The following is a 23,205-nucleotide window of genomic DNA, read 5'->3' as shown; positions in this document are numbered from 1 at the left end:
TTTAATCCACTGACAGCACGTCAACCCCGGTATACCACATCGCTCCAATTCACTCTATTCCTTGCCCTCCTTTCACCCTCCTGCATGTTCAGGCCCCGATCACACAAAATCTTTTTCACTCCATATTTCCACCTCCAATTTGGTCTCTCTCTTCTCCTCGTTCCCTCCACCTCCGACACATATATCCTCTTGGTCAATCTTTCCTCACTCATTCTCTCCATGTGCCCAAACCACTTCAAAACACCCTCTTCTGCTCTCTCAACCACGCTCTTTTTATTTCCACACATCTCTCTTACCCTTACGTTACTCACTCGATCAAACCACCTCACACCACACATTGTCCTCAAACATCTCATTTCCAGCACATCCATCCTCCTGCGCACAACTCTATCCATAGCCCACGCCTCGCAACCATACAACATTGTTGGAACCACTATTCCTTCAAACATACCCATTTTTGCTTTCCGAGATAATGTTCTCGACTTCCACACATTCTTCAAGGCCCCCAGAATTTTCGCCCCCTCCCCCACCCTATGATCCACTTCCGCTTCCATATATATATATATATATATATATATATATATATATATATATATATATATATATATATATATATATTCATACTATTCGCCATTTCCCGCGTTAGCAAGGTAGCGTTAAGAACAGAGGACTGGACCTTTGAGGGAACATCCTCACCTGGCCCCCTTCTCTGCTCCTTTTGGAAAATTAAAAAAAAAACTGAGAGAGGAGGATTTCCAGCCCCCCGCTGCCTTCCCTTTTAGTCGCCTTCTACGACACGCAGGGAATACGTGGGAAGTATTCTTTCTCCCCTATCCCCAGGGATAATATATATATATATATATATATATATATATATATATATATATATATATATATATATATATATATATATATATATATATATATATCACTCCAGGTGGAAGGATGGAGTGAAAAAGATTTTGAGCAATCGGGGCCTGAACATACAGGAGGGTCAAAGGCGTGCTAGGAATAGAGTGAATTAGAAAGATGTGGTATGTATACGTTGAAATGTATAAGTATGCATATGTGTGTGTGTGTGGGCGTTTATGTATATACATTTGTATGTGAGTGAGTTGGGCTATTCTTTCGTCTGTTTCCTTGCACTATATATATATATATATATATATATATATATATATATATATATAATATATATATATATATATATATATATATATATATATATATATATATATATATATATATGAAATGAAAATAAGTTAACAGAGGCCATAATTAACACAGACTACAAACATACATTCAGAGTTTTCTAAGAATGCACACTAGATGGGTTTCCATACGCGTAAAACCCTAATTCTAACTTGTCATCATCTGGTTGTAATCTCTCATCAATTATTTGTGAGAAACATAACATCTGCCAACTCGACTGACCACTCGATCTGCGGGTATATAAAAGATATGTCAGCACATGTCAGCGGTCTTGTTGCCGACTACAACGTTTTCATCATACTTTAGGGTACGTATTATTTAACAGGTGTGCTAAGTGTTATCAGACATTTTTAATCTTAATTCATAGTCGCACGTGCTAGTAAAGAGAAACGATGAGAACTTTCATAAAAAGAAGGAATCTAGGGAAATATCAGTGAACGGAACAATTATAAAAGTATAGAACACAAACATGTTGAAATGGGTTAACTGTACAAGTTCAAACTTCACATAGCGTTCCGGCAAACTCTTCAATTCTTTAAACATATTACAGCATTTCGACTTCAAAAATCTTGAGCAAGCATGGACTGCATTAGGATTAGGAATCAGCGCCTTAATGCTGCACATTAATACTCTAATCTTAACTAAAACGGTACCGTGATCGCAAACTCTGACCCCTCTCCATGCTGTTGGACTGAGGGTACGTCTCAAAGGGCGACTCCTCTCATGGGAAGGGTCAGGTCATCTATTTCATGGAATAATTACAACAGCAGCTTTCGACGTGCCTTCGCCGAATATCAATTATGGGTGTCATGGAGTTATGCTACAAGGGCCACTGAATTCAATTTTTCGGGAAATATTACCTCAGGTGAAGTAAACGCTATGACCTGCCGCCAAGTCAGTAAGATGACACTTGTGAAGTGACAGAAGGTCGCTACACACACATATACACCTTAATGCATAAAGCACGTAAAACCATCATAGGTCCCACTTACAACACAAGTCAAGAGGGGCTCAGCATATAAACTCCTCTGATTCATTCCTGTTATCACTAGAACCTCATCCAACACTATAGAATAAAGGTAATGAACCATCAGCTCTTGCTACCCGAGATCCTTCATCTCAAGGGTTGCAGTTCTGCACCACTACCGCATTGAGCCTGTACTAACTCGCACGCATTGCTGCTAGAACCTTATCTAAATAATTAACTTACTCAGCAATTACTTGACTGTTTATTACTCCCATTTTAATGTTTGTGTAAAGCCAATTTGTTACCCTCTTTTCTCCTCGAACAGCCAAGTGGAATTTTCTTAATTCTATCGCCTTTTCCCCTTCCTTTACCTTTTCGTAATATATAATATTTTTTTTTTTTTGCCGCTGTCTCCCGCGTTTGCGAGGTAGCGCAAGGAAACAGACGAAAGAAATGGCCCAACCCACCCCCATACACATGTATATACATACGTCCACACATGCAAATATACATACCTACACAGCTTTCCATGGTTTACCCCAGACGCTTCACATGCCCTGATTCAATCCACTGACAGCATGTCAACCCCGGTATACCACATCGATCCAATCCACTCTATTCCTTGCCCTCCTTTCACCCTCCTGCATGTTCAGGCCCCGATCACACAAAATCTTTTTCACTCCATCTTTCCACCTCCAATTTGGTCTCCCACTTCTCCTCGTTCCCTCCACCTCCGACACATATATCCTCTTGGTCAATCTTTCCTCACTCATTCTCTCCATGTGCCCGAACCATTTCAAAACACCCTCTTCTGCTCTCTCAACCACGCTCTTTTTATTTCCACACATCTCTCTTACCCTTACGTTACTTACTCGATCAAACCACCTCACACCACACATTGTCCTCAAACATCTCATTTCCAGCACATCCATCCTCCTGCGCACAACTCTATCCATAGCCCACGCCTCGCAACCGTACAACATTGTTGGAACCACTATTCCTTCAAACATACCCATTTTTGCTTTCCGAGATAATGTTCTTGACTTCCACACATTCTTCAAGGCTCCCAGGATTTTCGCCCCCTCCCACACCCTATGATCCACTTCCGCTTCCATGGTTCCATCCGCTGCCAAATCCACTCCCAGATATCTAAAACACTTTCTTCCTCTAGTTTTGCTCCATTCAAACTTACCTCCCAATTGACTTGACCCTCAACCCTACTGTACCTAATAACCTTGCTCTTATTCACATTTACTCTTAACTTTCTTCTTTCACACACTTTACCAAACTCAGTCACCAGCTTCTGCAGTTTCTCACATGAATCAGCCACCAGCGCTGTATCATCAGCGAACAACAACTGACTCACTTCCCAAGCTCTCTCATCCCCAACAGACTTCATACTTGCCCCTCTTTCCAAAACTCTTGCATTTACCTCCCTAACAACCCCATCCATAAACAAATTAAACAACCATGGAGACATCACACACCCCTGCCACAAACCTACATTCACTGAGAACCAATCACTTTCCTCTCTTCCTACACGTACACATGCCTTACATCCTCGATAAAAACTTTTCACTGCTTCTAACAACTTGCCTCCCACACCATATATTCTTAATACCTTCCACAGAGCATCTCTATCAACTCTATCATATGCCTTCTCCAGATCCATAAGTGCTACATACAAATCCATTTGCTTTTCTAAGTATTTCTCACATACATTCTTCAAAGCAAACACCTGATCCACACATCCTCTACCACTTTTGAAACCACACTGCTCTTCCCCAATCTGATGCTCTATACATGCCTTCACCCTCTCAATCAATACCCTCCCATATAATTTACCAGGAATACTGAACAAACTTATACCTCTGTAATTTGAGCACTCACTCTTATCCCCTTTGCCTTTGTACAATGGCACTATGCACGCATTCCGCCAATCCTCAGGCACCTCACCATGAGTCATACATACATTAAATAACCTTACCAACCAATCAATAATACAGTCACCCCCTTTTTTTATAAATTCCACTGCAATACCATCCAAACCTGCTGCCTTGCCGGCTTTCATCTTCCGCAAAGCTTTTACTACCTCTTCTCTGTTTACCAAATCATTTTCCCTAACCCTCTCACTTTGCACACCACCTCGACCAAAACACCCTACATCTGCCACTCTATCATCAAACACATTCAACAAACCTTCAAAATAATCACTCTATCTCCTTCTCACATCACCACTACTTGTTATCACCTCCCCATTAGCCCCCTTCACTGATCATTATCTTGTGGAGGCGAAGGTGAAGATTTGTAGGGGTTTTTAGAAAAGAGAGAATGTTGGGGTGAAGAGAGTGGTGAGAGTAAGTGAGCTTGGGAAGGAGACTTGTGTGAGGAAGTACCAGGAGAGACTGAGTACAGAATGGAAAAAGGTGAGAACAAAGGAGGTAAGGGGAGTGGGGGAGGAGTGGGATGTATTTAGGGAAGCAGTGATGACTTGCGCAAAAGATGCTTGTGGCATGAGAAGCATGGGAGGTGGGTTGATTAGAAAGGGTAGTGAGTGGTGGGATGAAGAACTAAGATTATTAGTGAAAGAGAAGAGAGAGGCATTTGGACGATTTTTGCAGGGAAGATTTGCAAAAGAGTGGGGAGTACAAAAGATAGAGGCGGAGGTCAAGAGAAAGGTGCAAAAAGGTGAAAAAAGGGCAAAATGAGAGTTGGGGTGAGAGAGTATCATTAAAATTTTTGGGGGAAAAAAAAAGATGTTTTGGAAAGGGGGTAAATAAAATGCATAAGACAAGGGAGCAAATGGGAACGTCAGTGATTACATATATATATATTATTATATATATTTTATAATATAATATATTATATTTTAATATATATTTTTTTTTTTATTTTTTATTTATTTTCGTTGTCCGTCTCCGCGTTTGCGAGGTAGGCAAAGGAAAAAGACGAAAGCTTTTCATTTTTTACCCCAGACGTTCACTGCCTGTTCAACCCATGACAGCATGTCAACCCCGGTATCCCAATCGCCCAAATTTCACTCTTTTCCTTGCCCCCTTTCACCCTCCTGCAGTTCAGGCCCCGTCACCAAAATTTTTTCCCCTCCACTTTCCACCCCCAATTTGGTCTCCCACTTCTCCTTTTCCCCTCCACCTCCGCACATAATCCTCTTGGTCAATTTTTCCTATCATTCTCTCCATGTCCCAAAAACCATTTTCAAAAACCCTCTTTGCTCTCTCAACCCACGCTCTTTTTATTTCCACACATTCTCTTACCCTTACTTATTACTCGAAAAACCACCTCCCCACAATTGCCCTCAAACATTCATTTCCAGCACATCCCCTCCTGCCACAACTCTATCCATAGCCAGCCCGAAACCTACAACATTGTTGGAACACTATTCTTAAAAAACATCCCCATTTTTGTTTTGAGATAATGTTCTGACTTCCACACATTTTCAAGGCTCCGGTTTTCCGGGCCAAACCCTCGGAAACCTTTCACCAGGGAGTCTTCCCCAATTCTTTAAATAACCTTCCCAAACCAATTCAAAAAATACAGTAAACCCCCTTTTTTTAAAAAATTCCACTGCAATACCACCCAAACCCTGCTGCCCTTCCCGGCTTTATTTTTCCCCCAATTTTTACTACCTCTTCTTTTTTAAACCAAAAATCTTTTTCCCAAAACCCTCTCACTTTGAACCACCCCGACCAAAACACCCTAAAATCTGCCACCCCTTTTCATCAAACACATTCAACAAACCTTCAAAATAATCATCTATCCCCTTTTCTCACATCACCATTTCTTTTTATCACCCCCCCATTAGCCCCCCCTTCCCAATGATCATTATCTTGGGGAAAGGCAAAAGGTGAAGTTTTGGGTGGGGGTTTTTAGAAAAGAGAGAATGTTGGGGTGAAGAGATTTGGTGAGATTAAAGTGAGTTGGGGAAGGGGGACTTGTGGGGAGGTTTTGGGGTAACCCGGAGAGACTGGGGTTAAAAAGGGAAAAAAGGTGAAAACCCAAAAAGGAGGGTTAAGGGGATTTTGGGGGGGGAGTGGGAAATGTATTTGGGGGAAAACCCAGTGAGACTTGCGCAAAAAGGATGCTTGGGGCATGAGGAACTTGGGAGGGGTTGATTAAAAAGGGTTTAGGGGAGGGGGGGGATGAAAAAATAAAATTATTAGGGGAAAGAGAAGAGAGGGGCATTTGGACGATTTTTGCGGGGAAGATTTGAAAAAGGTGGGAGATGTCCCAAAAGAAAGAGGCGGGAGGTAAAGAAAAAGGGTTTTGCAAGAGGTGAAAAAGGGGGCAAATGAGAGTTGGGGTGAGAGGTATCTTTAAAATTTTTTTAGGGAGAATAAAAAGTGTTTTGGAAGGAGGTAAAAAAAATTTGCATAAGAAAAAGGGAGAAAATTTGGGAACGTCATTTTTTTAAAACATATATTTTTATATATTTATTTTATATTATATTTATTATATTTTTATATTATATATTATTATATATATTTTTTTTTTTTATTTTATTATTTTTTTGCGTTGTCGCTGTCTCCGCGTTTGCGAGGTAGGCGGGGGAAACAGACGAAAGAAAGGGCCCAACCCCCCCCCTTTAACATGTATATAATACACGCCCAAACACACGCAAATTATACTTATTTTATACACCCTTAAATGTACATTTATATTCACACACAGACACATACATATATAAAACTTTTTGCACACAATTCACACTTTTTTGCCTTTATTTATTCCCATGCCACCTCCCACACTTTGGAATCCAAATCTCCCCCCCCCCTCATGTGTGGAGGGGGTTTAGCGCAAAGGAAAAGAAACAAAGGCCCCATTTGTTCACACTCAGTCTTTAGCTTCATGCAATAATCCCCGGGAAACCCACAGCCCCCTTTTCCCAATCCGGGCCCCCACAAAAACTTTTCTGTTTTACCCCAAAACGTTTTCCATCCCTTGATTCAACCCACTGACGGGCTGTAAACCCGGGGGGTATCCCACATCGACCCAAATTTCATCTTTCCTTGCCCCCCTTTCACCCTCCTGCATGTTGGGCCCCCGATCCCCAAAAAAACTTTTTCACTCCATTTTTCCCACCCCCAATTTGGTCCCCCACTTCTCCTCTTTCCCCTCCTTTTTCCGAAAATATATCCTTTTGGGTCAATCTTTCCCACTCATTCTCTTGGGCCCAAACCATTTAAAAACCCACCCTCTTCTGCTCTCTAAACCACGCTCTTTTTTTTTCCCACACATCTCTCTTCCCCTTACTTATTTACTCGATCAAACCCCCTCCACCACACATTGCCTCAAAACATCTCTTTTCCCCAGCACATCCCACCTTTGCCAAAAACTCTATCCATACCCCCACCCCCTCGAAACCCATACAACATTTTTGGAACCATTTCCCTTAAAAACATACCCATTTTTGTTTTCCCGAATAATGTTCTGGGATTTCCAAAATTTCCCTTAAAGGCCCCCGGGAATTTTCCCCCCCCTCCCCCACCCTTTTGATTCACTTCCGTTTCCCAAAGGGTTCCTTTCCGTGCCGGGGTTCCACCCCCAGATATCTAAAAAAACTTTACTTCCTCCAGTTTTTCCCCCAATCACAATCAATGTTTCCCAAAATGGGTCTAAACTTTTTTTCTTGATGTATATAACTGGGCTGTTTTGTTTTTCTCTTGTGTCTCCCCTGATGACGTGATTATTACAGAAAGTGACTTGGGGGAAATTTTGTGTTTCATTTTCCCCGGGGGGCTCATAGGAAAAATCTTGATCATGCACAAAAAATTTTGCTGGAAATGAGATGTTTGAGGACAATGGGGGTGGTGTGAGGTGGTTTGATCGGTAAGTAACGTTTAAAAGGGTTTAAAAGGGGATGTGTGGAAATAAAAACAGCGTGGTTGAGAGAGCAGAGGAGGGTGTTTTGAAATGGTTTGGTCACATGGAGAGAATGAGTGAGGAAAGATTGACAAGAGGATATATGTGTCGGAGGTGGAGGGAACGAGGAGAAGAGGGAGACCAAATTGGAGGTGGAAAGATGGAGTGAAAAAGATTTTGTGTGATCGGGGCCTGAACATGCAGGAGGGTGAAAGGAGGGCAAGGAATAGAGTGGATTGGATCGATGTGGTATACCGGGGTTGATGTGCTGTCAGTGGATTGAATCAAGGCATGTGAAGCGTCTGGGGTAAACCATGGAAAGCTGTGTAGGTATGTATATTTGCGTGTGTGGACGTATGTATTACATGTGTATGGGGGGGGGGGGGGGTTTGGGCCATTTCTTTCGTCTGTTTCCTTGCGCTACCTCGCAAACGCGGGAGACAGCGACAAAGTATAAAAAAAAAAAAAAAAAAAAATATATATATATAATATATATATATATACATATATGATACAGCGCTGGTGGCTGATTCATGTGAGGAAACTGCAGAAGCTGGTGACTGAGTTTGGTAAAGTGTGTGAAAGAAGAAAGTTGAGAGTAAATGTGAATAAGAGCAAGGTTATTAGGTACAGTAGGGTTGAGGGTCAATTCAATTGGGAGGTGAGTTTGAATGGAGAAAACTGGAGGAAGTGAAGTGTTTTAGATATCTGGGAGTGGATCTGGCAGCGGATGGAACCATGAAGGCGGAAGTGGATCATGGGTGGGGGAGGGGGCGAAAATTCTGGGAGCCTTGAGAATGTGTGGAAGTCGAGAACATTATTCGGAAAGCAAAAAATGGGTATGTTTGAAGGAATAGTGGTTCCAACAATGTTGTATGGTTGCGAGGCGTGGACTATGGATAGAGTTGTGCGCAGGAGGATGGATGTGCTGGAAATGAGATGTTTGAGGACAATGTGTGGTGTGAGGTGGTTTGATCGAGTAAGTAACGTAAGGGTAAGAGAGATGTGTGGAAATAAAAAGAGCGTGGTTGAGAGAGCAGAAGAGGGTGTTTTGAAATGGTTTGGTCACATGGAGAGAATGAGTGAGGAAAGATTGACCAAGAGGATATATGTGTCGGAGGTGGAGGGAACGAGGAGAAGAGGGAGACCAAATTGGAGGTGGAAAGATGGAGTGAAAAAGATTTTGTGTGATCGGGGCCTGAACATGCAGGAGGGTGAAAGGAGGGCAAGGAATAGAGTGAATTGGAGCGATGCGGTATACCGGGGTTGACGTGCTGTCAGTGGATTGAATCAAGGCATGTGAAGCGTCTGGGGTAAACCATGGAAAGCTGTGTAGGTATGTATATTTGCGTGTGTGGACGTATGTATATACATGTGTATGGGGGTGGGTTGGGCCATTTCTTTCGTCTGTTTCCTTGCGCTACCTCGCAAACGCGGGAGACAGCGACAAAGTATAAAAAAAAAAAAAAAAAAAAATATATATATATATATATATACATATATGATACAGCGCTGGTGGCTGATTCATGTGAGAAACTGCAGGAGCTGGTGACTGAGTTTGGTAAAGTGTGTGAAAGAAGAAAGTTAAGAGTAAATGTGAATAAGAGCAAGGTTATTAGGTACAGTAGGGTTGAGGGTCAATTCAATTGGGAGGTGAGTTTGAATGGAGAAAAACTGGAGGAAGTGAAGTGTTTTAGATATCTGGGAGTGGATCTGGCAGCGGATGGAACCATGGAAGCGGAAGTGGATCATAGGGTGGGGGAGGGGGCGAAAATTCTGGGAGCCTTGAAGAATGTGTGGAAGTCGAGAACATTATCTCGGAAAGCAAAAATGGGTATGTTTGAAGGAATAGTGGTTCCAACAATGTTGTATGGTTGCGAGGCGTGGACTATGGATAGAGTTGTGCGCAGGAGGATGGATGTGCTGGAAATGAGATGTTTGAGGACAATGTGTGGTGTGAGGTGGTTTGATCGAGTGAGTAACGTAAGGGTAAGAGAGATGTGTGGAAATAAAAAGAGCGTGGTTGAGAGAGCAGAAGAGGGTGTTTTGAAGTGATTTGGGCACATGGAGAGGATGAGTGAGGAAAGATTGACCAAGAGGATATATGTGTCGGAGGTGGAGGGAGCAAGGAGAAGAGGGAGACCAAATTGGAGGTGGAAAGATGGAGTGAAAAAGATTTTGTGTGATCGGGGCCTGAACATGCAGGAGGGTGAAAGGAGGGCAAAGAATAGAGTGAATTGGAGCGATGTGGTATACCGGGGTTGACGTGCTGTCAGTGGGTTGAATCAAGGCATGTGTATGGGGATGGGTTGGGCCATTTCTTTCGTCTGTTTCCTTGCGCTACCTCGCAAACGCGGGAGACAGCGACAAGTAAAAAAAAAAAAAAAAAAAAAAAAAAAAAAAAAAATATATATATATATATATATATATATATATATATATATATATATATATATATATATGTATATAAGAGTTTTGGAGAGAGGGGCAAGTATGCAGTCTGTTGTCTAAGAGGGCTTGGGAAGTGAGTCAGTTGTTGTTTGCTGATGATACAGCGCTGGTGGCTGATTCGGGTGAGAAACTGCTGAAGTTGGTGACTGAGTTTGGTAAAGTGTGTGAAAGAAGAAAGTTGAGAGTATATGTGAATAAGAGCAATTTTATTAGGTTTGGTAGGGTTTAGGGACAAGTTAATTGGGATGTAAATTTGAATAGAGAAGACCTGGAGGTAGTGAAGTGTTTTAGATATCTGGAAGTGGACTTAGCAGCAGATGAAACCATAGAAGTGGAAGTGAGTCACAGGGTGGGGGAGGTAGCAAAGGTTCTGGGAGCATTGAAGAATGTATTGAAGGCAAGAACGTTATCTTGAAGAGCAAAAATGGGTATGTATGAAGGAATAGTGGTTCCAACAATATTATATGGGTGCGAGGCATGGGTGAAAAAGTATAATAAAAAAGATAATATATATATTCACTATACTGAATTGCCTTTTCCCACATTAGCAAGGTAGCACAAAGAAATAGACAAGGAATGGCCCAACCCACCTAAATACACACGCACATATACACACATATACATTTCAATGTATACATACATATATATATGTATATACATATATACACATGCACATATTCATACTTGATGCCTTTATCCATTCATGTCACCACCCCGCCACACATGAAATAACATCCCCCCCTCTGGTGAGGTAGTGCCAGGAAAAGACAAAAAAGGCCAAATACGTTCAAATTCAGTCTCTAGCTGTCATGTGTAATGCACCGAAACCATAGCTCCCTTTCCACATCCAGGCCCCACAGACTTTTCCATGGTTTATCCCAGACGCTTCATATGCCCTGGTTCAATCCATTGACAGCAAATCGACCCCAGTATACCATATCGTTCCAATGCATTCTATTGGTTACATATTAGGTGAATTGCAGTAGGAATGTGTTGACATACATTTTGTATTTAATGATTAACAATGTAAAGTTACATCCACATTTTGTATTCAATGGTGAATATTGTAAAGCTACATACTTGTTGAACTTCAGTAATACTGTATTGACATTACATTATGTATTTAATGCTGAACCTTTAGTGATAAATATTTTCATGGCTGCATTACAGTAACATAGTAGTTGGAATACACATATCTATGGGAAAACTGAGCTATTTGCTTGCTTAGCCATGTACTTGTTCATGGAATGATTATGACATTCTTATTGGTAAGTATAGGACAATTCTTGTATCTGCACAAGCACTGGTTGGTATAAGGAGATTGTGAAGATTGACAGCAATCACCCCACTGACCCTAGAGGAAATTTATGGAGTTCCTGTGGTCAATTGGGTCACAACTCCAAAAGGAAGATGCTATGGGGTCATTGTTTACACAGAGGCAACCACACCTTCAACAGCCTCCTGAGTTCACAATTTATGGTAAAGGCTTCTGATTTGTCTATCTCTTTCACAATCAAATTGGAGGTAAACACTCTTGTATGAAGATGGTAACTCTATCTTTTTGTTTGTGTGTATTACCAGGCTCTGCTTGCAAGAGGTTATACTTTGAGTACAGTACCATCAAAGAATTCCTCACTCCTAAAAAATCCACATTTCCCTGCTACCAAAAGTAGTGCAATCTTGGACTACAAGGAACTTTAAAAAGAGGTCCAGGGTAAAACTAGGACTCTTTCAAAGAAAATGGTCTTGGAATGATTATGATACACAATAAAGAAATGCATGTATACACATTTTTATTCTTTGGATGTGGGTGTTGTATTAATCCATTACTATTATTATTATTATTATTATTATTATTATTATTATTATTATTATTATTTACACACAGGCTAAGATAGTGAACTGTTCCTCAAGAGATAAAACCATGAGAAAGAAAACAGAAAAGATGCATAGATGTGCTTTTATGGTATAAGAGTAGTCGACAATAAACAGAATAATAAAAAGTTTATGAAAGGAGAAAAATTCAAGTTGTGGGACCCTGTATGTGAAGGACTCCCTTCCCATGCAGTAGAAATACATAATCACAAGAAGCTAAGCAAAAAGCTTGTTAGAATGGACATGAAGTATTGTATTAGTGGAAGGCTGGAATATGAAGTGAAAATGATGCCAGCAGTATGCAGTGTTCAAAACACTACTTGATGGTAAAGAAAATTTAGGAGATGGAGCCTTTTGAGAGTAGAATTCATTCTCAGTGCTGTGCAAACAAGTGATTTTAACACAATTACGAGAGCTCAGTTACAAGGAAAGGATAGAGGCCTTGAATTTGCCCATCTTGTAAAAGAGAGGAGTGAGGGGTGACGACCTAAGTTCTTAAAACAAATCAATGACTTGGGCAGTGCATAGTTCAAGAGATGTAGGGATTGAGCTATAGAGATCATAATGTCCAATATACTGGATATATATCAAATGGATATAAAGAAACATTCTTTGTGGTATACTAGCAGTGGATATATGGAGCAAGACAAATCAGATCATGGATAATGCAAAGACCATACAAAAATTTAAGAAGTTGTATGATATCAAGTAATGTGAATGAGATAGGGCCCCATGAGAGTAAAACTCCCACCTCATACAGTTCAAATTGGTAATTAATAAAAATACACTTATTAATGATGTAGAGTGTGAAGTTCTCTGAAAGATGCAGGAAAAGAACAACCAGAGGCCATAATATGAAATTAATTTGTTTTTAAGTATGTAAAACAATGTTTTTATAGTATAATGGTGGTAGAAGAATGGAATAAGCTTTATGACAATATAGTAATTGCAGATAGCATATGCTTTAGAAAGTTGTGTGACATGGTTGAGAGATGTGGGCCAGGAGTCAAACTCCCTCTCCACACATTACAAATAGGTAATTGTACACATAGCATAGCTGAGCATGATTCATGCATGTGCCCACCACAGTTCAAATTCTGGGTGCAGCAGGAAGTCCATAACCAACCTAGATGTTCTTTTCTCCTCACAGAAGAGGTCGATAAATAGATACCAGGTGTGTACTTACCTGGAAATTTGTACTTGGTGGGAAGGGAGTTTTACACACGTGGGGACCCATCTCTTGAGCATTCTCATATATCTTTTTAAATTTGTTTGCTGTCTGCATTAATCATGTCCTCATTTATCTTCATTGATCTACCACTCTTATACCATAAAGTACTTTTTTAAATCTTTTTTCAGCAAGCTTATTGTTAATTTCATGTTGTCATCTGGTTGCTGCATTATCACATCTCTTGAAGAAGTATTCACTGCTATGTAATCATTTTAAAAACTTAAAGGCTGTGATCAGTTCATCCCTCACCATTCTCTCTTCCAAGTTGGGCAAATATAAAGCTTCCGGCCTTTCCCTGTACTTCAGCTCTCTTAATTCTACTCCCAGCCCTATTGGCCTATCCTGGACCTCTTCTATGAACTCTTTGTACTTCTTTGGGTGCTCTGTTCAAACTTGGAAGCATATTCAAGTTTTGGCCTTATGAAGGGCGTGAACAACTTTCTAAATCTTTTATAATCCATGTACTTAAAATGATATTCTAATATTTGCCAGCAAACAGTGTGCCTAAACTATTCTCCTGATATGGGACTATGGCAACAGGTTAGGTACATTGTTTACAACCAAATTCTTCTCATTCACAGTATCCTGAAGTTTAATTTCGGCTAGATAATAATCGTATTGAGGCCTTCTTTCGTTTTGTTCCATCAATATCATTGACCATGAATCAAACCAACTGTGGAGTCTGTTTAGATTCCCTTTTAAGCATATGCAATTTCCTCACTTTTCTCTTCCCTCATGATCTTTGCAAACATATTCAGATAGGAGTCTGTAACTTCAGGAAAGTCATTTACATAAATAAGGAAGAGTAATGGTCCAAGAGCAGAACCCTATGACACTCCATTAGTCACCTCGACCCATTTGGGGAAGGCTCCTCTGACATGTGTCCTTTGTTCCCTTCCTCCGAGATAATCTTCTATCCATTGAAGGATTTTTCTCCTTATTCCTGCCTGGTGATCCTGCTTCTTTAATCAGCCTCCCATGCAGAAAAGTGTCACATGCTTTCTGACAGTCTAGAATGTGTATGTGTACACACAAGAATAAAGATAAGAGGCAGGGCAACATGAGTGTAAAACTCTCTACCCAAAACACACACACACACACATACACTCGGATGCTTTAGAGCACATGGACAAGAGGTTCAATAAGATTTTTGCTCACCTGCATAAGTACACATTAGTTTTGCTTTTTCAATCTCCTCACTATAACAGTCATATAGAGTTACTACTGAGAGTCCATGACAAACTTAAATTTTATTAAAAAACTGAGGGAGATGAATTACAAGGAGGAATGAGAAGCCTAGACTCTCCCACAACAGGGTAGTAAAGGATAAGAGGGAACATGATAAAAAATTCAAGTTCTTTAAGGGGTTACAATGATATTAACATATATTTCATTTAAGATAAAGAGGTTGAAGCAGAGGAAAAAATTCTTTGAACAAATAGACAAAACTTGTGTCTAGCAAAAGAGGTGTGGACATATGATTTATGCTATTTGAGGCCAAGATGAATACTTTAAACACCTAGGAATTTAAAGTTTTACAACAGAAGTGTTAGGTTAAAAGAAGGGCTATAAGAGTAAAAAAATCACTCTGAAGAATGGAAACATGAATATAGTACACCCTTTCCATGTTCTGAAATATGTTGACGCTTACATATAAGTAAATGTATAAGCTCAGGTATAGCAATTATTAAGTGACTCAGTATCAAAACTCCCATGTTTATCAGCAATATAAAATCACAATTTTAGTGGGGGGAAAAAGGAAAAATATCCAAGGTGAGTGGCAAAGCCAGTTGCTTTGTATACTGAACAAAACCAAGGTAATCATTCAATAAATGTTCCCATATGGTGATATAAGCTTTATTCTCCTGGAGTTTTAGGTAGCTACAGGAATTCTCTTAATACTTCATAAATGGACAATTGTTGTCATGATCATATTTTTTGATTTTTTTCATCAGTCTCCATTATCAAGTGAAAGAAGAAAATTGGCTCTATTATTTGTCCAGGGACTATGACAGAGGCAGCATGTCAGGCATAGAGATAACACAGATTTTACCAGGAATATTACTGGGTGAAGGGCCTCATTGGATGGACGACCAGCAGTGCCTCCTGTTTGTTGATATCTTGAAGGGTGATGCACACCGCTACTTCCTCAAAACCAAGAGACATCAGATCCTCCATATAGGTAAGCCATGGCACTAGTTTCTCCCAGTAGGAAAGCTGAGGCACCAAGTTTCTTATGAGAGAAAAACACCAGGTCTTTACATGTGAGGTGAGGAACTTGTCTTTTGTGTGGATGACTGGAAGTATTTAATTGGATAATTCATCAGTTGATGGGAACACATGTTCTTATTAATGAAAGTGGCACTGTAATATTTCTTACAATTTGTAAAGTTGATACAGAGTGTGGAATTTTAGCTATAGCACATCCTACTCCAACAATTTTAAGTTCTCATGAGGTTGGCAGGGCTTTGAAATAGGAGAACATATGGCATAAAAGCTCTTTGTATCAACATATAGGAATGTAAAATATCCATTGATATCACTCTCATCACAGATGATACTCTGGAACATGAACAGGAGGGATGCCTATGGTGTCTTCTAATGTCCTCTTGCACATAATGAAGACATAAAAAAATTTATAATCCTGCAGATGACTGAAATTAAACATTTCCCTGGTGTTTGCTCGGGCTTTATTTATCTATTCTGTCTATATCTTTGATGCCTGTTCCCTCCTAGAATTCCCTTCACGGGGTGGCCACAGCAATAGTCTCCATAACGAGTGAACTCGTGTTGTTTCTTAGCCTTTAGTGCCTCACCCTTAACAGGCCGCTGGGAGAGGGCAACTCTAGCACAGTGTTTGCAGAAGCTTCTACCTACTACCTACCTGCTACTTCTGCCTAATGTTTCTACCTAATGTTCCTGCTAAATGTTCCTACCTACTACCTCTGTCTATTGCTCCTACCATTTTGCTAAAAGGCAGGGTTAGTACAGTGTTCACCACAGAAAATCTAGGGTTATGAAAAATGAGCTGTGTGAATTAAATGTTGTCAAGTGTTAAGTATGACAAGGAGATATTGTATGTTTGTGGACAGACAGCCAGTGGTCCATGTGTGGGTGAGGCAGAAAAAAAGATAGCTTCCTGGGTCAAAGAAGTGCAAATTGGCAGCCACTGAAGTACTCAGATTCTATAGAGCTTTCTTTGGTTGTTACGTCAACATTCAAACCAAATGAAGCTGTAATATAAGTAACTAAACTTGCCTGTAGGGTCTGAATGCTGAGTGAAGACATTCAAAAAGTTACTATCCTCCAGATGATTGACATCAAATATTCCCTGGCACTTGCTCAGATTCTAAAGAGCTTTATCAAGTTTGTATGTCAGTATACAAACCATGTGATGCTGTAATACAAGAAACTACACTTGCTTGTTGGGTCTAGAAATGCCCAGTTCCTTTATAAATGATACATTCCTCAGTATGCCACCAAGCATAATAATGTTTTACTTCAACTGCATCCAAGTTTTGTTAATAAGTTAGGTGAGTTCATATATATATAAAGATATAGGGATTGAATTAATGTTTATGAGACATGTCCCACACCAGGTCATGTTCCTATATCTCTATAGATATATGAACTTGTTTACCTTCTGAACCAAATGATCCAGAGCACGGTTAGGTGGAGTACATATTTTGATAACTTTTAGATAAGCAGGTTATCTTTATGTTCTAATATTGATATTTTGCACAACTTACTATCTAACCCCACATTTTTCCTCTCCCTCATAATCCTACCACTAGGTTAATCAGCATTGAGAGAATAGTTTTAATAGTGAAAAGGGAGAATTTCTTAATCACTACTTACAGTGGCAGCAATGATTCCAAAAGAGCAGAGGAATGAGCCTTTAAGGAAAATCCTTACTTGGCCCCCTTCTCTGTTCTTTCTTCTGAAAAATTAAAAATGAGAGGGGAGGATTTTCATACCCCCGCTCCCTCCCCCTTTTAGTTGCCTTCTATGACACAGGGAATACATGGGAAGTATTCTTTCTCCCCTATCCTCATGGATAACATTTCAACGTATACCTACATATACATACACAGACATATACATATATACACATGTACATATTCATACTTGCTGCCTTCATCCATTCCCATTGCCACCTCGCCACACATGAAATGGCACCCCCCCACGTGTATGCGAGGTAGCTGTAGGAAAAGACAACAAAGGTCACATTCATTCACACTCAGTCTCTAGCTGTCATGTGTAATGCAATGAAACCACATCTCCCATTCCACATCCAGGCCCCACAAAACATTCCATGGTTTACCCCCAATGTTTCACATGCCCTGTTTCAATCGATCAACAGCACATCAACCCTGGTATACCACATCATTCCAATTCACTCTATTCCTTGCACACCTTTCACCCTCCTGTATGTTCAGGCCCTGATCGCTTAAAATCTTTTTCACTCCATCCTTCCATCTCTAATTTGGTCTCCCACTTCTCCTCATCCCCTCCATCTCTGACACATACGTCCTCTTTGTCAATCTTTCCTCACTCATTCTCTCCATGTGACCTAACCATTTCAATACACCCTCTTCTGCTCTCTCAACCACACTCTTTATTACCACACATCTCTCTTACCCTTTCATTCTTTACTCGATCAAACTACCTCACACCACATATTGTCCTCAAACATTTTATTTCCAACACTTCCACCCTCCTCCACACAACGCTGTCTATAGCCCATGCCTCACAACCATATAATATTGTTGGAACTACTATTAATTCAAACATACCCATTTTTGCTCTCCAAGATAATGTTCTCGCCTTCCACACATTCTTCAATGCATCCAGAACCTCCACCCCCTCCCCCACCCTGTGACTCACTTCTGATTCCATGGTTCCATCTGCTGCTAAATCCACTCCCAGATATCTAAAACACTTCACTTCCTCCAGTTTTTCTCCATTCAAACTTACCTCCCAATGGACTTGTCCTTCAACCCTACTGTACCTAATAACCTTGCTCTCATTCACATTTACTCTCAGCTTTCTTCTTTCACACACTTTACCAAACTCAGTCACCAGCTTCTGCAGTTTCTCACTTGAATCAGCCACCAGCACTGTATCATCAGTGAACAATAGCTGACTCACTTCCCAAGCCCTCTCATCCACAACAGACTGCATACTTGTCCCTCTCTCCAAAACTCTTGCATTCACCTCCCTAACAACCCCATCCATAAACAAATTAAACAACCATGGAGACATCACACACCCCTGCCGCAAACCGACATTCACTGGGAACCAATCACTTTTCTCTCTTCCTACTCATACACATACTTTACATCCTTGATAAAAACTTTTCACTGCTTCTAGCAGCTTACCTACCACTCTATATACTATTAATACCTTTCATAGAGCATCTCTATCAGCTCTATCATATGCCTTCTCCAGATCCATAAATGCTACATACAAATCCATTTGCTTTTCTAAGTATTTTCTCACATACATTATTCAAAGCAAACACCTGATCCAAACATCCTCTACCACTTCTGAAACCACACTGCTCTTCCCCAATCTGATGCTCTGTACATGCCTTCACCCTTTCAATCAATACCCTCCCTTATAATTTCTCAGGAATACTCAACAAACTTATACCTCTGTAATTTGAGCACTCACCTTTGTCCCCTTTGCCTGTGTATATATATATATATATATATATATATATATATATATATATATATATATATGAATAAGAGCAAGGTTATTAGGTACAGTAGGGTTGAGGGTCAAGTCAATTGGGAGGTAAGTTTGAATGGAGAAAAACTGGAGGAAGTAAAGTGTTTTAGATATCTGGGAGTGGATCTGGCAGCGGATGGAACCATGGAAGTGGAAGTGAATCATAGGGTGGGGGAGGGGGCGAAAATCCTGGGAGCCTTGAAGAATGTGTGGAAGTCGAGAACATTATCTCGGAAAGCAAAAATGGGTATGTTTGAAGGAATAGTGGTTCCAACAATGTTGTATGGTTGCGAGGCGTTGGCTATGGATAGAGTTGTGCGCAGGAGGGTGGATGTGCTGGAAATGAGATGTTTGAGGACAATGTGTGGTGTGAGGTGGTTTGATTGAGTAAGTAATGTAAGGGTAAGAGAGATGTGTGGAAATAAAAAGAGCGTGGTTGAGAGAGCAGAAGAGGGTGTTTTGAAATGGTTTGGGCACATGGAGAGAATGAGTGAGGAAAGATTGACCAAGAGGATATATGTGTCGGAGGTGGAGGGAATGAGGAGAAGTGGGAGACCAAATTGGAGGTGGAAAGATGGAGTGAAAAAGATTTTGAGTGATCGGGGCCTGAACATGCAGGAGGGTGAAAGGCAGGGCAAGGAATAGAGTGAATTGGATCGATGTGGTATACCGGGGTTGATGTGCTGTCAGTGGATTGAATCAGGGCATGTGAAGCGTCTGGGGTAAACCATGGAAAGTTCTGTGGGGCCTGGAAGTGGAAAGGGAGCTGTGGTTTCGGGCATTATTGCATGACAGCTAGAGACTGAGTGTGAACGAATGGGGCCTTTGTTGTCTTTTCCTAGCGCTACCTCGCACACATGAGGGGGGAGGGGGATGGTATTCCATGTGTGGCGAGGTGGTGATGGGAATGAATAAAGGCAGACAGTGTGAATTGTGTGCATGGGTATATATGTATGTGTCTGTGTGTGTATATATATGTGTACATTGAGATGTATAGCTATGTATATTTGCGTGTGTGGACGTGTATGTATATACATGTGTATGGGGGTGGGTTGGGCCATTTCTTTCGTCTGTTTCCTTGCGCTACCTCGCAAATGCGGGAGACAGCGACAAAGCAAAATAAAAAAATAAAATATAATATATATATATATATATATATATATATATATATATATATATATATATATATATATATATATATATATATATTAGGTACAGTAGGGTTGAGGGTCAAGTCAATTGGGAAGTAAGTTTGAATGGAGAAAAACTGGAGGAAGTAAAGTGTTTTAGATATCTGGGAGTGGATCTGGCAGCGGATGGAACCATGGAAGCGGAAGTGAATCATAGGGTGGGGGAGGGGGCAAAAATCCTGGGAGCCTTGAAGAATGTGTGGAAGTCGAGAACATTATCTCAGAAAGCAAAAATGGGTATGTTTGAAGGAATAGTGGTTCCAACAATGTTGTATGGTTGCAAGGTGTGGGCTATGGATAGAGTTGTGTGCAGGAGGGTGGATGTGCTGGAAATGAGATGTTTGAGGACAATGTTTGGTGTGAGGTGGTTTGATCGAGTAAGTAATGTAAGGGTAAGAGAGATGTGTGGAATAAAAAGAGCGTGGTTGAGAGAGCAGAAGAGGGTGTTTTGAAATGGTTTGGGCACATGGAGAGAATGAGTGAGGAAAGATTGACCAAGAGGATATATGTGTCGGAGGTGGAGGGAACGAGGAGAAGTGGGAGACCAAATTGGAGGTGGAAAGATGGAGTGAAAAAGATTTTGAGTGATCGGGGCCTGAACATGCGGGAGGGTGAAAGGCGGGCAAGGACTAGAGTGAATTGGATCGATGTGGTATACTGGGGTTGACGTGCTGTCAGTGGATTGAATCAGGGCATGTGAAGTGTCTGGGGTAAACCATGGAAAGTTGTGTGGGGCCTGGATGTGGAAAGGGAGCTGTGATTTCAGGCATTATTGCATGACAGCTGGAGACTGAGTGTGAACGAATGGGGCCTTTGTTATCTTTTCCTAGGGGGGAGGGGGATGGTATTCCATGTGTGGCGAGGTGGCGATTGGAATGAATAAAGGCAGGCAGTGTGAATTGTGTGCATGGGTATATATGTATGTGTCTGTGTGTGTATATAAATGTGTACATTGAGATGTATGGGTGTGTAGGTTTGCGTGTGTGGACGTGTGTGTATATACATGTGTATGGGGGTGGGTTGGGCCATTTCTTTCTTCTGTTTCCTTGCGCTACCTCACAAATGCGGGAGACAGCGACAAAGCAAAATAATAATAATAATAATAATAATAATAATAATATATATATATATATATATATATATATATATATATATAATTTTTTTTCCAAAAGAAGTAACAGAGAAGGGGGCCAGGTGAGGATATTCCCTCAAAGGTTCAGTCCTCTGTTCTTAACGCTACCTCGCTAACGCGGGAAATGGTGAATAGTTTGAAAGAAAAGAAAGAAAAGATATATATATATATATATATATATATATATATATATATATATATATATATATATATATATATATATATATATTTTTTTTTTTTTTTTTTTTTTTTTTTTCATACATAGTTGCCATTTCCCACATTAGTGAGGTAGCATTAAGGACAGAGGAATGAGCCTTGGAGGGAATGTCCTCACTTGATTTATCATAATTGATCGCTGTTTCCAGCATTAGCGAGGTGGCGCCAGGAAACAGACAAATTAAGACCCATCCACTCATATACACATATGTATACATTCACGCAAATACACTTACATATGTATATATATGCATATACATACATATACAATTGCTCCCAACATATGTCTGAGTTCATTTCTGACAGACAGGCTGTATCTTGAAATGGACATAAGCTGGACATATGCCAGCATGGCATGTAAATTTTGTATATCTGTACAGCATTCTTTTATCCTACTCAATTTCTATCATGATTCTCTCATTTCTTATTAAACAGCTTTATTATATGATTCTGTACTTTCTTACCTTTTATATAAGATTCTTTAGTTCATGGACTGAGTCATCCAAACTTTCAATGAACTTTTTGGCAGCTCCTTCATCAGCACTTGCTGCTTCACCTGGTGACTTGAATGTTGTGCAAGCTAAATCTTTTAAAGTTATTGAACCAATCATGACTTGCTGTAAAGTTCTTGATGTAATCTCTCCTGCTTGCTCCTTCAGAGTCTTAAAAGGACTTTCAGCCTTCGCCTGATTTGTACATTAGTACATGTTTTTTAATCTGATCATCCTTCCACAACTTTTCCATTTTGTGGATGGGCCCTTGTCATTGTTTTGTTATCATCATAGACTTCAAAGTTGCCAAACCTTTCACTGGTTCACATATTTTCTTCTTTGTCCTTTTAAATTGTGAAGACTGTTGTATAGGACAACTGTAGATCACATGCAATCACATTAACTTTTTTCCTTCTTTATATTGGATGATTACCTTCATTTTCAATTCCAAATTGAGCATCTACCTCGGCTTCTTGCAGATCTATCAACATGTGATGGGGTTTTCCTTTTCCTCATCATCATCTTTGAGGTTTAATACAAAAATGGTTTAATCCAGCAAAAATATGTTAGAATCACTTGAATAATGTGTGATTTCTGAATGGTAATTGAGAGCAAGAACTGAGAGAGAGGCTGTGATGTACAAAATGCCAGGATAGTCCGACAGTCACTATTGTACACATGCAGCTGTTAGCACTAGCAAACGTATGACCATGAGTAAATTTTATATTTTCTTATATTTTTAATTCATAGTTTTTTCTGGTCATAGATAAGGATGGTTGTAAGTCACATAGGTCATAAGTTGGGAAGCATCTGTATACACATGC

At 40.2% G+C, this 23,205-nt stretch overlaps 1 protein-coding gene across 2 annotated transcripts in view; it reads left to right on the top strand.

Moving 5' to 3' along the window:
- The first annotated feature begins 1,410 nt into the window (after window positions 1-1,410).
- Window positions 1,411-23,205, top strand: part of LOC139754582 (regucalcin-like) — a 68,625-nt gene continuing 46,830 nt past the window's right edge. The window contains exons 1-2 of one of the 2 annotated variants that reach the window (XM_071671978.1): window positions 1,411-1,519; window positions 15,620-15,798. In XM_071671978.1, coding sequence (XP_071528079.1) covers window positions 15,639-15,798 — 160 coding nt within the window. In that variant the 5' untranslated portion in view covers window positions 1,411-1,519; window positions 15,620-15,638. Of the gene's footprint in view, window positions 1,520-15,571; window positions 15,799-23,205 lie in introns of both variants that reach the window. The other variant, XM_071671979.1, reaches the window with a different exon arrangement.

Source organism: Panulirus ornatus, chromosome 17 (genome assembly GCF_036320965.1).
Source record: "Panulirus ornatus isolate Po-2019 chromosome 17, ASM3632096v1, whole genome shotgun sequence".
Classification (NCBI taxonomy): Eukaryota; Metazoa; Arthropoda; class Malacostraca; order Decapoda; family Palinuridae; genus Panulirus; species Panulirus ornatus.
This window is presented reverse-complemented; position numbering and strand designations above follow the sequence as displayed.